Source organism: Chroicocephalus ridibundus, chromosome 4 (genome assembly GCF_963924245.1).
Source record: "Chroicocephalus ridibundus chromosome 4, bChrRid1.1, whole genome shotgun sequence".
Classification (NCBI taxonomy): Eukaryota; Metazoa; Chordata; class Aves; order Charadriiformes; family Laridae; genus Chroicocephalus; species Chroicocephalus ridibundus.
In genome coordinates, this window is record NC_086287.1 from 22,051,433 (window position 1) to 22,067,407 (window position 15,975).

Here is a 15,975-nt window from a genome sequence, read left to right on the forward strand (position 1 = left end):
CACCTCCATCCCTGGAAAGATGATGGAACAGCTCGTTCTGGGTGTCATCTCAAGGCACGTGGAGGAAAGGAAAGCTATCAGAAGTACTCAGCATGGATTCACCAAGGGGAAATCATGTCTGACTAACCTGATAGCCTTCTACGATGGCATGACTAGATGGATAGATGAGGGGAGGGCGGTAGATGTGGTCTACCTTGACTTAAGCAAGGCGTTTGACACGGTCTCCCACAGCATCCTCATAGGGAAGCTTAGGAAGTGTGGGTTAGATGAATGGACAGTGGGGTGGATAGAAAACTGGTTGAAAGATAGAGCTCAGAGGGTTGTGATTAGGGGCACAGAGTCTAGTTGGAGACCAGTGACGAGTGGTGTTCCCCAGGGGTCAGTACTGGGTCCAGTCCTGTTCAACATATTCATCAATGACCTGGATGAGGGGATAGAGTGCACCCTCAGCAAGTTTGCTGATGACACCAAGCTGGGTGGGGTGGCTGACACACCGGAAGGCTGTGCCGCCATACAGAGAGACCTGGACAGGTTGGAGCTCTGGGCAGAGAGAAACCTTATGAAGTTCAACAAAGGCAAGTGTAGGGTGCTGCACCTGGGGAGGAACAAGCCCACGCACCAGTACAGGTTGGGTGCTGACCTGCTAGAGAGCAGCTCTGTGGAAAGAGACCTGGGAGTCCTGGTGGACAACAGGATGACCATGAGTCAGCAATGTGCCCTTGTGGCCAAGAATGCCAATGGCATCCTGGGGTGCATCAGGAAGAGTGTGGCCAGCAGGTCAAGGGAGGTCATCCTCCCCCTCTACTCTGCCTTGGTGAGGCCGCACCTGGAGTACTGTGTCCAGTTCTGGGCTCACCGGGTCAAGAGGGACGGGGAACTGCTAGAAAGGGTGCAGCGGAGGGCTACAAAGATGATTAGGGGACTGGAACACCTCTCTTATGAGGAAAGGCTGAGGGATTTGGGTCTCTTCAGTCTGGAAAAAAGACGTCTGAGGGGTGACCTTATCAACGCTTATAAATACTTAAAGGGTGGGTGTCAGGACGATGGGGCGAGGCTCTTTTCAGTGGTGCCCGGGGACAGGACAAGAGGCAATGGGCACAAACTGGAACATAGGAAGTTCCACCTAAACATGAGGAGGAACTTCTTTACCCTGAGGGTGGCAGAGCACTGGAACAGGCTGCCCAGAGAGGTGGTGGAGTCTCCAACTCTGGAGACATTCAAAACCCACCTGGACGTGTTCCTGTGTAACCTGCTCTAGGTGACCCTGCTCTGGCAGGGGGGTTGGACTAGATGATCTCCAGAGGTCCCTTCCAACCCTATGATTCTATGATTCTATGAATCCATGTGTTGCGTGTTTATTGCTCAGAGTTGTGTCTTAACATCAAGAGTTTCAAATAAGGCTCCTCTGTGAAGTTACGGGTAGAATACATGGAGGACTAAGGTGGATATAAACATGAAGGAATCTCTTTTATTCAAGATAATGTCAAATAACCTTTGTAATAATTAGTTATACGAAGCGTTATACAAAGACTAATATTAGTATCTGAGTTGATCTTGAATTTTGAGAATTTTAATAATTTGCAGTTGGAATTCTGACTCTAGCTCACTTTTTCAGAGAAGATACTTAGCATTTTTTAGCCCATGTACAAGCCTTGCTGATTACGGCTGTTGCTTGCATTTGCAAGCATCAAATTCAGGGTTTTGGTTTTGTGTTGTGATGGGTTGGGAAAAAAAATGGTATTGGAGCCTTAAATTGGGGAGGGAATATTTAGTGCACTCAGGATCATACAAGTTAAAAGGCACTCTGAGAGGCCATCTGGGTCGAACCCCTGCTCAAAACATCGCCCATGTTTAGAAAAGCTTGTTCAGAGCCTTGGCCAGTTGTTCTGCACGTCAAATTCAGGTTCAAATTCTGATGAAGTTTGGGGCCTAGGTGTTTTGTGGACAATATTGATGAGATATATCACCTGAATGTCTGCTGCACTAACTTACAACTAAGTCTTTCGAGTTTCTTTCTGTTAATACTAATTTTTCTCTGAAGGGCAGTTAGTTGCTGTACCTGGATGATAGTAATTTTCACCAAGAGAAAGATTTTTGTTCTATGAATGTGGCATTTGGCCATTTCTTTTAAAGCTTTAGTAATAGTTTAACATGGAGCTTTTCAGTATTTTGAATTACTGGTTACTAATTACGAAGGTTCTTTTTTCATATTGAAATCCTGGTTTTGAACTGATTAATAATTATAGAAGCTGCCAGTTCTTAACTGCAAAAATGTTAATTGACCCTGTTAACTTCAAAAGGAGGAAAATTAGCAGGTAGGAGGACTAATTTGCGCTACATTTCCTTATGATAGTAGTAGAAAGTGATTTGCTAAGCGTTAAGGTAAGTTTGCCAAGGGAAGAGTGCGTGTATTTTGGTCACAGTGGTGATAAAAGGAACTGTCTCTTGGAAGAACTAGGAGACTAATTATCTACAGAGCTTTAAAAAGAGAAAAAAAAAATACTAGTACTAAAGGATGATCCATCTTTATTTTAAATAGTAATAACTAATAATAAGCTATTTTTGCAAAGGTTACCGGATTACGTTGTTTGACTCTTCAACACTATCCTCTTAAGCTGTAGGCAGTGTTGTAGCAATCAAATTGTTCTAGCGTGTTTGTATTCCAAGGTCAGTGAAGACTAGTACGGTGCTAAGAAAAGCTGAATACCGTGCAGGTGTTTGAGGCTGTGCGTGTCTGTGTTCATTTGTTACTGAGATTAGAAGTATTTGAAAACTCATCAATTCTTTGAAAGTGTCCATTACTCAAATTATTTCCTTGTCATTGTCCAGGCAATGTACAAAGTTGTTTTTAATTTTTTAAGATAAATAGCGGTATTAGACTGACCACCGTGAGTATTCACTGCTGTGAATACCTTGGAGACATAATAGACGTTACAGAAATGCTAGCCACCAGTTGAATCTTGAAAGGCAGGCAAGCTTTACTTTCATGTATTCAAGTGAATACTGGAAAATTCCCCTTCCCACCTCCTGATTTCCACATCCTTTCCTTTTAAAATATGTAACCACCAGGATAATGCGTTATATACAGGTTGCCCAGAGAGGTGGTAAATGCCCCGTCCCTGGAAACATTCAAGGTCAGGTTGGATGGGGCTCTGAGCAACCTGATCTAGTTGAAGATGTCCCTGCTCATTGCAGGGGGGTTGAACTAGATGACCTTTAAAGGTCCCTTCCAACCCAAACCAGTCTATGATTCTATATCAAGGAGTGCTTGTAATTATTTTTTTGTTGTTAACGTGCAGGCATTTTGGTGTTTGTACTGAAATAGGGTTTTTTTGGGTTTGGTACACCCCTTAGATCTACCTTTTCTGCCTCCCAAATTCTCCTTCCAATGCTGGCCCAGTGTCCCAAATGACCTTTTTTTGATATGCTGTATTTTAAGCACGCAAAGGTGAAAGTAACACTTCCTTTTCTGGGTGTGTGATAGTGCCCTTGTGCATTTTATTTCTCTCCAGTGCATAGGCATAGTGTGTATGTATAAATAATTTTGACAAAATTTCAGTGGCTTTTTGTTTACCAAATCCCCACTTTACTGCAGTGTGGGTATTTTAAAGCAGAGTTTCTTTGGCAACAAGTAGCTCCCTGGAGATTACATTCAAACAGATGCATGTCTGGTAAGCAACTTAGCAGTGAGGTAATCTCATTTATTTCACTGTGATATTTTTAAAAGACTATTGGCAGGATGTTTTAGGGAGGTGGTCTTATGTTCTGCTTTGTGAAAGAAGTGTTGCGGTAAGCCTCATGCTTAGGAAGGCTGCATAAATTTTTACCCACAATGAATGAACAGCAGAGGAGTATAAAGAAAGGTGATTACTAATAAATATTCTATAAATATGAAATATAAAACTATAAATATATAAATAAATATAAATATAATGCTTGCGCATTTCGAAGTATTTCTACGGGCTTTGCTTTCCAGAAAGTGTTGTCCCTATTTGTAGATGCAACTCACATTTTGTGTGTTGTATGTATTATGAATTTAGAGAGTTTTGGCTCTCTTTCCCTGCCTTTCCCCAAGTTAATCTATTGAACACTGGTTTGTTATTAATTTGAAGAGTATAAAAATAGAAGACAGCTTAGTAAGCATTTTCAGAATTGCCATTGTGTGCAAAAGATGAAAGGAAATCTTGTCCTCCATTCTACTTTGTTTTAGTACAACAGTGTGATAGCAAATACAAGAGTTGGCAATAAAAGGACTCTTATTAACTATGCTGATGAATAAATGTCACATAAACAACTTAAAGTAGTGGAAAACCGTGTGTTTTTCCAATTTTAATAACTCTAGCTAACCAGAAGTGTTGGCTTCAAAATTAAACATCTCCAGGGGTTACCAAGAGAGTTACAAAACCAACAGAGGTTTGATAACCTCTTATTTTGTTGTTTTTTATTTTTATTTTCTCTTCTCCCTCCCCTGGTTCATTTTTGCTATTGTTTTTCACACTTAATGTATTTCTGTTTTCATTCTACTGTCCAATATATTATACTTTGGCTTTTGTGTTGGACAAGCATACAGTGTCCGTGAGTCCCCCCTTCCCGCTTTATAGGTGTTGCCCCTAGTTTGCTTTTGTTGCAAAGGTGGCTCTCTTGCTCCTCACACCCTTTCTCTTCTTGGCTGTCACCAGTGGGAGGGCTGAACCACACGCAGTGCTCAGGGTTTGGCTCTTGTTTGTTGTTGCTCAGCTCTGTCTCATCAAATATTTGATCTGTCCCTTCAGATTAGCTCTTTGGGTTCTACCAAATGTTACACTTCCATTGATTCATCCCAGCTGTTTTGTTGCTGCTTAAAATATTGCATCTTATCAGAGTATACTTCCTTTGTGGTTTCTGCTGCTGATTTCTGACCTTTGAATTTAAGACAGGTTGTAAAACCATTCCCATGTTGGTCACTCTGCTGAAGTTCTCCATGTTTATTAAACTGAGTGGCCTCCTAGGTCTTCAGTTTGGTGTTCTAAACAAAATCACTGTTGGTGCTGCACATTCTTTCTTCTAGTTCTGTAGGAGTTTTTATATTTTCTTTTTAATATAGATAAAATAACTCTTTAAATTTTTGACCATACAAATTGACTAATATGTAATATAATATTACATACTTACCAGAGTAAATTCTATTTACTTTATTCCCTCTGTTAACTTCTTTCCCTATTAAAATTTCTGGCATGTTTAGCACTTTTTTTCTTGTGAATTCAAGAATGGGCTTTTTTTGTTTATCAGTTTCTTTGTCAACTTCTTAATCTGCCCCAATTTCTTCCTTTGACTAGATCTCTGCTTAAAAGGCAAATATAATAGGAGGAAAAGGGCAAGGTTTCTAGTGCACTCTGTCTCCAGTTACTGGAGAAGTCCTTTTGGGAACTTAGTCTTTGTCCCTTAATAGTTGAATCTGGTACTTAGTGTATACACACACATGTACATAGATGTGTTGTATGTATACACTTACATAAAAGAACATTCTGAGGAGGAGCTGAGGTGGTAGTGCCAAAAGACGCAGTAAGCAAAACGTGTAGTGTCCTGACACTGTAGTGTTACCTGCTCTCATCTTCCCCACACCTACACTCCTGGCGTGCATTTTTCTTGTTTGCTTTTTGCTGGTTCAGATACCTGTTTGGCTCTTCTGTGGAGTCTTGTCATTCTCCAAAACAGCAGAAAACAAACAGCAAAGACATGACAGCTTTCTGTCATTTTAGCGAGGTGAATTGATTTATTGGAAGGTGTGATAATGGCTGGTGTGCCTGTGAGAAAAGAGGCAGGACCATGGAACTAAGAATAGGAAGATGTGAAGAAGGAACAATGATGGAAAAAGGGAACAAACCCCAAGAGAATGGGGAGAATGAGACCTTCCTTTTTAGGTAGTGAACCATTAGGTAGACTCAGCTACCAGTGGAACCGCAGTCTAGGCAGTAAGTGTTTTCATTTTCAATGCATGAATGCAAGAATTGCTGCTCGATTGGGCTGTTTCAAGTGCTCGGGCTTGTGTAGCTGTAATGGCACACTGAAGATGTTTCATTTATAAGTCCAGACATCAATCAAGAACCTTCAGGCATCAAGCAAGCATGATCTTCTGTAATGAATTTGAGATACCTGGAATTTTTCTTTCTGCATGAGTTAACAATGGGTGAAATGAGAAGTGCATCATAACACTTTTTTTTTTTCTTTTTATTAAGCGTGCTTAAAAAAAGAGTAGTTTAGGTTCTGACAGGAAATAAAGGACTTCCTACCTATAATTCAGAAAGTAATACCCAGTAATAATCAATGTTTTGTGGAAATTATACAGTACTGTGAGAATATTCAGAGTATAAATATGAAAGGAAGAGAGGGAAACCTGAGAGGGAAACCAGAACTGTCTGAAGTTGCAACTGTGTTGCCTTTTGGAGATAGATACCTAAACTTTACCAGGATGTTTGCTTGAGGTGACTTGTATTGCGTTAGATCCATCATTTTTCCAGTTGTGGATAAAATTATGCTCACCCACCCTTAAACCTGAGGGAAAACAGACACAGACATTAGTCACAACCATCTGATGCATCATCAGTTGTGCAGAAGACTTAGCGTTGTCCATTTTGTCAGACCTTTAATAAATTTATTACAGAAAGCCATAGAATTTCAGTCCTTTTTCTTTTCTCTTTTTTTTTATGTCATCTTTGTAGGGCTGCGTAAAGCAATTGCTCCAGTATAACAAATGGCATGCCATAGTACTAGGATGTTGTTCTGTTACTGCCAAAGAGTTAATCCCTTGATTTGTCAAATTTCTTGCTTTTTTGGCTCATATAGTAACTTGATTCAATGTAAAATAACTTCTCTTAAATTAAAAAAATAAATTACTCTTAATTGTCTGAAAGTTATTAGCTAGAGTGTATGGCTTTAATTTGTTAATTTTTTTTGTTTGTAAACATGTCAGTCATACTGAAATTACTGACATGCCACTGTTCTGATTGGCAGGCGTATCAAGAGTTTTGCCTGCCCTTACTCCTTCCCTTTAGAACAAATACCTTTCCTTGCTTTGCTATTTGACTTCTTGGGAGAAAACCCCAAACTTTAAAACTTAAAATGTACTGTTGAGTTTACAAACGTTGCATTTCTTGTTCTGAATATAAATACAGAGAGAAAGGGAAAGAGAATGTGTATTTGGGAAGTGGGGTCTTCAAAAGCAATTTCTGTTTCATCACTTTGATCAAGCAGTCTAGATTTCATTGTTCTTTGTTTTTCTGCTTTTAAAACATGAATATTTTTTAAGTGAGATATAGTAAGCCTCAGTAATGAGGTAATAGACTGGTGTAAGTAAGTTAGCATGTTCATTGGAATGGCTCTGGATATATTTTTCTCTCTTAAATAGGAGAAGTACTGACGAAATTGCAGGGCAAGTGAGGTTTGTTCTAAGCTCACTAAGCAAAAAATTACTCTAATTCCATTTTTCATCTATAAAAGACATAGACTAAATATTTGGGGGGGTTAATTGAAATGCCTGATGAACAAAGCCATTCTCACATTAATGGAGAAGATATTATCAAAATATGCTGTAAATATAAAGTAAGTCAATCTTATCAATCTTTCTGAGGTTAAATTTAAAACATTTCTTTTGTAGCCTGTTTTGAGTATATTGTGATTAAATCTTACTCCCTTTGTTATGTGGAATAGTGTTTGATTTTTTCTTATATTTTTTTTAATCCTAACATCTTTCAAATACAGACTTTTTCTCATTGAGCAGTTTATTTCGTTTTTTCTACTTTTTTCCTGGTGTATGTTTAAAAACAACAAGATAAGTATTTGTCTGGGTTGTGAGATTTATCTGGAGCACTAATGCCAAAGCACTGTGTTGTCAGATGCCAAACAATGCGTTTTAAAACCAAGAGACTCCTTGGTGGTGATGGTGACAAATATGCTTGTGCCAAAAATTTGCTTCTGATGGCCTGCATGCTTGTATTCAGGTCTTCTGATTCTGCATTGAAAGTCTGTCCTTACTGCCGCTTCGTTTTCTTCTGGCACTTTCCTTCTATTGTATCTACAGTTACTGATTTCTCTCTCTCTGTTGAGGGGTGAGCACCTTTGCATAGATGCAGTTAAAATATTTTCATTATTTTAAACAGAAAAGCTGCCTGAAGTTTTCAGAGGAGCATAAAAGTTGATCTTGCACCAGAAAAAGCAATTAAGTTCTAACATAAATTTTTGGGGTTTAGGTTGTAAACATATAGACAAAAGGATGCAAATAAGCCCTAAGGGCATCAATTCGTGTAGACTATTAAGTAGTAGATTGTACCTCTAAATCCTGATTCTCGGTCTTTAACTGGTATGGTGCGACTTAAAGAGTCAAAGTAGCGGGGGTTTTTCTTGAAGATCGAAAGCAGCAAACATTTTAATTAGCCTTTAAAAACTAGAAAGGTGCCGTTCAAAGGGCTTGACTCGAACACGTTCTGATGGAAGGTAGTCATATAAACACACACAGGTAACTAGCAGTGTCTATCTGTGGGCTGTCTTTGTCTCCTCTGAAATTACTGAAAATGCGTCAGCACTGAGTGCATGTTAATGTACCTTAAAATTCCTTGTCTTGAGAATGGAAGGCATCTCAAAGTCGTTTACAGACACTGTGGGACGTTGTTTTCTAAGTTAACCTGCCCTTTTGCTCTGGCATTCGATCAGCACAGGTGGAACTGCTAACATGAAGGCACATCGTAGTGAAAAGCAGGTAAAAGTCGTGTGCTTCCTAGGCTAGGCAGGAAAAGTATGTGCCAGAATAGCCGCCACCCTCTTCTCCCCTACGTTACAAACTCTTCACAAATACAGGAAATGTACTTTGCTAAAAGCAGTGCAGCGATCTACCATATTTTTCACGGTATATTTTGCTTCATTACTTGGCTCTCAAAGCATTTAACTCAGTTTTGGGGTGATTTAGATTGTAGTTTTGAAGTGTATTTTATTAGTAGTACACTTCATGTAGAAGATGCTCGACGAATCTGTATTGTGTTTGTGTTCACTTGTGCAGTGGATCAATGTTAAATGCTTTATGAAGCAAAAACTAATTCTATATTTTTAAGTTGTTTTTTTTTTCTAGTATGGTCTTACTGCTTTTTCCATAATACAGTAGAACTTCAGTCACAAGTTTCAGTACCTCGTGGATGCTTATTAAAACTGTAATAGGTAACCAATAACAACCTGCCATGAAGTTCTTAAGGACTTTTAAAAGTTGCATACTTTTTCATAAAGTATTTTTTTATTCTTGTAACACATCAAAAGACGTAAACTTCATATGGAAAAAAAATGCTAATTCCTAAAATTTCATAAAGATTTAAATTACTGTGATTTGAAGTTCTACTACATAGTACATGTTTCGCTTGTACTGGGAAATCGGTGTTTCAAGCTGACAAGTTTTTGCTCTTTTTTGACAATTTTGCAGTTTTTTGGCAAGTCTGTCTGTTTGGGTTTTTAAATCTTGTTATGAGGACACATCTGTGACTTTGCAGTACAGTCCTTGAGAGAAAGCTCCATTCATGGGAAATATGCACTTAGAGCAGAGGACTTAAAGCTGGGATTCCAGTGGTCTGGTTTTGACTCTCTAAAATATTTGGCATGTGGTATTACAGAATGGTATGTATCTTGGCTTTTCAAAGGGGCTGAAGGTATCGAGCTTCCATTGAGTTCAGAGGTTTTCTTAAAATTTGCTCTACTGACTTTCTGTACTTAACTTCATTGGTATATGAAGTGGGTGTAATATTCATTAGCTATTAAGAGGCCTGCCTGCATGAAATGTATAAATAAATATAATCTTTCATGCAGTTGTTTCCACGTTAGATGTATACACAAGATTAATTTTCTTTAAAATGTAGTGACTGCTCACTCTATGGTCAAGCTGTACTGTAACGTGGGCTTTTTATAAGCAATCATTATTTCTTGTGTGACTGGTGCTTATTTCTTTTTAACAAACTGGTGGCTTGCTTTGCCATAACTTTCAACCCGTCCATACAGTTTTTGTTATTTGGAAATGCCAGTTCTTTTTAAATGAGCTTTTTTATAAAAATGCTTTAGAAGTTGAACTTGTGCCAGTGCAAGATGTCTGTCTGTGCTGGAGACTAAAGTTTCTGAAATATGCTGATAATCCTTTATTATATAAAACAGAACAGAGATTACGTCTGTCATGTAATCTGAAGAGTAAAATAAATGAGTAGGTCTCTAGGTAAAGTGGTAAGAGTTCTTGCATCAAACACTCTAGTTTCAGGTATTCTGCAACTAAATTTAAAGGAAGTGTGTAAAAAATGCTGGCATTTTTTGAATTTTTACAAAGTTGCAATTCAGAAGACCAGTATTTTAAATATATATGTAAACAGAGACATCAGAGTAAGGAAGGCAATTTCAACGTCAGCTTTATAGTGCAGTGCAATAGTGCTTTACTTATGAAAAGCTTACACAATATGTAATATTTCTTTTCACTTTTGAGCCCATGATAGGTAAATGTTACATAGCTTGTGCATAAAACCACATCTTAAGATAATGCAACTATATGGCATAACAGCAATGTTTTAACACAAAACGCACTTTTGATCAAACTTCAGAGAGTGAAATGACCGTCCTGTGTAATATGTTGAGGTTGCAGAATTCAGTTGTTCAGCTCAGCAAAAGGCAAGCCAGTCCTTCACCAGTTCAAAGACAAACTGCATTAATGTAAAATAGAATATCCTCAACTGCTTTTAAGTGTAATAAAAAACCAGATAGCTGAGATAACTGATACAGTGATGAGAAAAATATAAAGCTATAAGGTCATTCAAAATAATCTGTTGTTTGAGAAGAAAGTTCAGATCTGCTAAAATTGTTAGTGTGAGCAATGCCCCCTCTCTGAGGATCCTGAATCTCTGCAAAAGCTGTTTAAGCAGCAGAAGTGGAATAAGCATGGACGAAGAAACTTGAGTTGCAGAAGCCACACCAAAAGCCAGCTGGAGTCGAGACCAGAACACTGATCCCTGAGTCCTCTTCTGGCCACGCAGTGGGCCTTTTGCTCTGTTAGTGCTCTTTCCTCTCTGAAAAGGAGTTTACAATTTTACGTTACTTTCATTGAGGATTACAAGATTTACTTTTTTTTTTTAATTTCACTATTTTAAGGTGCCAATAGGCAGCTAAAATGGAATGTTTGGGTGTTGTTTTTTTTTTCTTTCCAAAGTTTACACTTTGAAGCCTAATATAACTGAAAATTACAACCATTATAGTAGTGAGACCAACATCAGTTTAATTTTTTCCCCTTCTTGGGGTGGCCACTTCTTACATTTTTCCTTGCTTTCTCTTGAACTATCTACTGATAATGAAAATCTTTCTTTTTTTCAATAAACTGTCAGGGAATGTTATAGTAGTCAGTGGTAGGGTTCCTAGATGAATATATATCTCTCTCTCTCTATCTCACAGAAAGGTGATGATGATATGCAGGGGAAAAAATGATAGCATGGATTTTAACAACTTCATAGAGTAATATATTAAGGTGTTACTACATCCAAGTTGGAATACTGTCAAATTCTATGTTTATATACAGGAACTTGACGAGAGGAGTTGGTAGATTTAGAGAGTTACTAAGAGCTGTCGAAACAAGAACTACACAAAATCTGCGAATGGTAAGTTATATTAAACCACATTCCTATTGCAGCATCTGAATTTTAGTAGGCAGGTAAAGCATAAATATAGTGGATGGGTTAGAGACAAATAATCAGATACACAGAATATTGATCAGGATGTTATCCACCACTTTATAAGGTTACACTTCCTGGCTTAAGTGAATGGTTAAAATAAAAAGGAATGTTTGATACCCAGTCTCTCCCCTATTTCTCTTTCCTTTTTGTGGTTATGGTTAAAACCTAATTGATCTCTGACTGACCATACTTTCAACCTTAATCATTATTGCCCTATTTATGACATACCATAGTTTCGCCAGGGTGTTGTTTCATGTTTTTGTAATGTAATGGGAGTGAGGACAGAGTGCAGTGTCTTTCTGTGTGTTCTAGTAAATTGGAAGTTATCAACTTGTCATTTCTTTATTTCTGTGATAAAGCCTCATAAAGGAAAACAATAAAAGCAAAATCATGCAGACTTATTTATATTGTCATAAAACCTTTACCAAAAGTGATGTATCTTTTTTTGCATCTTTTATATAATAAAAGGAAAAGGCTTATATCTTTTGCTCTAATGTCATGATTTTCAAAATGTCCTAGATTTGTTTCCTATTACTAGGCCCTTAAAACTTCCAAAGTAGTAATAAGGAAGGTAATTGGTTTCTTAATTCACCTAATAACTGGTTCCTAGTAAGGATATTAAAATTATTAAATGATGGACTTTCAATGGAGAGGGATAATATTGCAAGTTTTAATCAAATAAAAGGTTAAGTGCCTCTTATGATATAGGAATGAAGGTGTAAGATACAGACCATACGGTGCTGTTCGTGGCTTAAACGTTACGCATCTGTTGCTGGGAAATACTGACAATTCTGAAAGCAAAAATCTTGCTTTCGTTCTACTGCCCTGGTACTAATTTCTGAGTTTTTATTGTCATGATGCATAGTTGTGCAGCTTGTATGCACGTGTATTAAACATTAAAGAAGAGATTAACCTGATAGCTATGGATTATAGGATAACTTCAGAGCTTTGAATAATATTTATGTAAGTATTTCTACACTTAAATATACAGTGCCAAGAATAGTTGGTGAAAATAAACCTTTTCATGCTGATCTACAACCTCATTTCACTCTTGCTGAGCCTTACCAACAGTAGCAAACACCAGCACCTTTGTGTGCAAGTTGTCAGAAGCCCCAGTCAATTGGGGTTTGGATTATAAGTGTCTGTGGTGGATTGACCTTAACTGGCTGCCAGTTGCCCACCAAGCTGCGCTCTCACTCCCTTTCCTTAATACAACGGGTGAAAAATCGGATAGAAAAGCTTGTGGGTCAAGGTAAAGACAGGGAGTTTGCTTACAAATTACCGTCATGGGGAAAACAGACTTGGCTTGGGGGAAATTAATTTATTGTCAATTAAAAGAGAGTGGGATGATGATAAACAAAGACAAAAACTAAAACACCCCACCCCCTTTCCCCAGGTTCAACTTCAGTCCTTCATTCCTGACGCTTCTACCTCCTCTCCCTACCCCCCCACTCCCTGACTGGTGCATGGAGGGTGGAGGGTTGTGGTGAGTCCATAACAGTTCCTCTCTCTCTGCTGCTCCTTACTCCTCACGCTTTTCCCCGGTCCAGTGTGGGGTCCCTCCCATGTGCTGCAGGTCCTTTGTGGAATATCAGCCTGCTCCACTGTGGTCTTCTCAGCAGGCTGCAGTGTGGATGTCTGCTCCCCTGTGGTCCTCTCCATGGACCACAGGGAAATATCTGCCCCGCTGTGGTCTCACCCATGGAAACATCTGCTCCAGGCATGGAGAGGCAGTAGAGGTTATTGAACACAAAAAGTATTTGAAAATATGTCTGGCTGTGCTCCACTGTTAGGTGCAACAGTTGCTGTCGTTGATACTTCAGACGTATCTGGATTTAACTGATAAAATTGAAAAACTGTTTGTTATTGCCATTTTTTTTCCTTTGTGTTTAGAGACTTGAACTGGGTACTTGTACCTTTCAAACAGCGGTATGCCTGGTTTTTTGATGTTTTAAAATAACAGAAAATATATTCTGTGTGACTGTATTCATTAGAAACAAACTAAGCATTTTTTAAGAGTTTGTATTCAGCATTTCTAAGGAAAACATTTATCTTACACTTTTACAGACGATAGCAAGACAACTGGCGGAAATTTTGTTACGAGGCATGTGTGAACAGAGTTACTGGAATCCACTGGAAGATCCTCCTCACCAGTCACCCCTAGATGATCCACTTCGAAAAGGTTCAAATATTAAGAATTACGCGCTCAGTAGAAGACCGCGGGTATACACTGGAGAAAAGTATGACTCAGTTTATACCTCTCTTGTTTCTATAATTGCAGTTGTTATGGGTAATTTAGTTTATATTTTTGAAAATGTAGAAGGAATCGGGTGATGTGAATGTTTCCCATGCTCTGTGTGTGTATATATATGTATATTCCCGGAAGAGAACTAGGGAAGTAACATGCTTTTCCAAGCAGAAGTTTGCACTGTATGCAAGAAATCTTTTGTTCTTGATTCTCAAAATATTTTTGTTTGTTTGTTTTGGGGTATATGGTAGAGTCAATATCTCTTATTATATCTGGGATACAAAAGAAAACATGAACTGTGTAGCAAATCTGAGACTGCACATTTTAAAAGTTGTGTGCTTTTTCTAGACCTCTATTCTGCTTTATCATAGAAAGGAGAGAGTTAGCAATACGGAGATTCAAATTCATCCCTGAAACACTATAAAAAACCAAAACATCTAACAGTTTCAAAGGTAGTTTATTTCCTAAGGGAGCTACCTTTTAATCTTCTTATGTTAGTTTCTCTCTATGATGCCACTGTTTTGTTGAGTTTTATTCTTTCACTGATTCAGATAAATGGTATGCTGTGGATCATGTTTGTGTAGCGTATCCCATGGTTAATTCTAGAGCATCTTTGGTGCGTATCTCTTCCTTCCTGAAAATGTGGGGTTTTTTTTCAAAACTGTCACCATTTGTATTAGTAATAATGTGGACAGCCATTTCCTTGAATTTGAATTTTTTCTTAAAAGTTAATAGCTTGTTGTTTGTTTGTATCTGATCAAATGAAAAACGGTTTCTAAGGTAAAGTTGTTTTCCTTAGACATGCTCTGACAATGCCAAAAATATCTGTTGACAAAATTTTGCACTTTATTACAGATTTTGGGTGTAGCTTACTGCCTGAAAGTAACATGCTTGTGTCAAAGCATACTGGTGAAATGTTAACCATTTGGCATTGTCTTTTTAAATTAATTTTTTATGTCATTGATACTAAGTTTGATCTGATGAAACTTTGTTATTGCATGCTTGTTTTACATCGTCTGCAACCTTTTCACTGCTCTGCTTGTATTCTACACACAAGTCCTTGTGGGATCTTGTATTTTTTTTTTTATATATATATATATACACACACACACACACATAATATATTCAACAGCTATTGCTTGCTTGTTTTGATACATGCTGGAAAGCACTGTGAGCCAGAGAACTGAGAAACAGATTATAGCACTGGAGATAATGATCTAGCCAAGACTGATTTGTTGTAGCAGGACAGCGCTACGTAATGCAGATGGAGAAGACCGAAATTCGGTTTAAACTTAAGAAAAACAAATTACAGAAGAGTTTGTGGAGTCTGGAGAATATTACTGGACATATTCAAAATCTAACTGGATATGGTCCTGAGCAACCTGCCAGTTGACCCTGCTTTGAGTGGTGGGGCTGTACTAGACAATCCCCAGACGCCCCTTCCAACTTCAACTGTTCTGTGATTCTGTGAAATCAGTGTGATCTGGGAACCTCTTTTGAGGAGCCTGTTATCTGTTCCATATGAAATTGTTGACCTTTTTCTTCAAAGAATTGCTTTATACTTTTTTAAAATATTATTGTCCAGCTGCATTAAAACCCAGATGTTGTGAGTTCTTTAATTTCAGTCTTGTCTGACTATGTCTAGGATGGGAAGTCATTAAAAAGCAGTCTTTTGAGCTTTAGGAAAAGTTGCAGGCATAGAGTTGAACAGTCAATTTGCCAAAAGAACTACTGTGTTTCTCTGTAAGTACCTAATTAAAACTGTACATGCAGGCAACCTTTTTGCTGAAAAGGAAGTACCTGGTTTGTGGATCACTGTGGATCACTTGATTACTGGACTTGCAAAGTATGCATTTATTGCCCAGACAGGAGGGAATCTCTTTTATGCAGAGTCACACATTTTCTCATTCAAACTACTTGGTTTCACACAGCAAATCATAAAGAACAGGCTGTTCCTCTCCTACTAGTATATATGCCTTATTAATTAATATGAAAGCTTTTTTCCATAATGTGACC

At 38.1% G+C, this 15,975-nt stretch overlaps 1 protein-coding gene across 3 annotated transcripts in view; it reads left to right on the forward strand.

The window, feature by feature from the left end:
- The window catches only part of TTC7B (tetratricopeptide repeat domain 7B), a 155,001-nt gene that overhangs the window by 44,357 nt on the left and 94,669 nt on the right, over nucleotides 1-15,975 (forward strand). For all 3 annotated transcript variants that reach the window (XM_063334361.1, XM_063334362.1, XM_063334360.1), the window contains exons 6-7: nucleotides 11,558-11,636; nucleotides 13,779-13,951. In XM_063334361.1, the coding sequence (XP_063190431.1) occupies nucleotides 11,558-11,636; nucleotides 13,779-13,951 (252 nt within the window). The remainder of the gene's footprint in view (nucleotides 1-11,557; nucleotides 11,637-13,778; nucleotides 13,952-15,975) is intronic.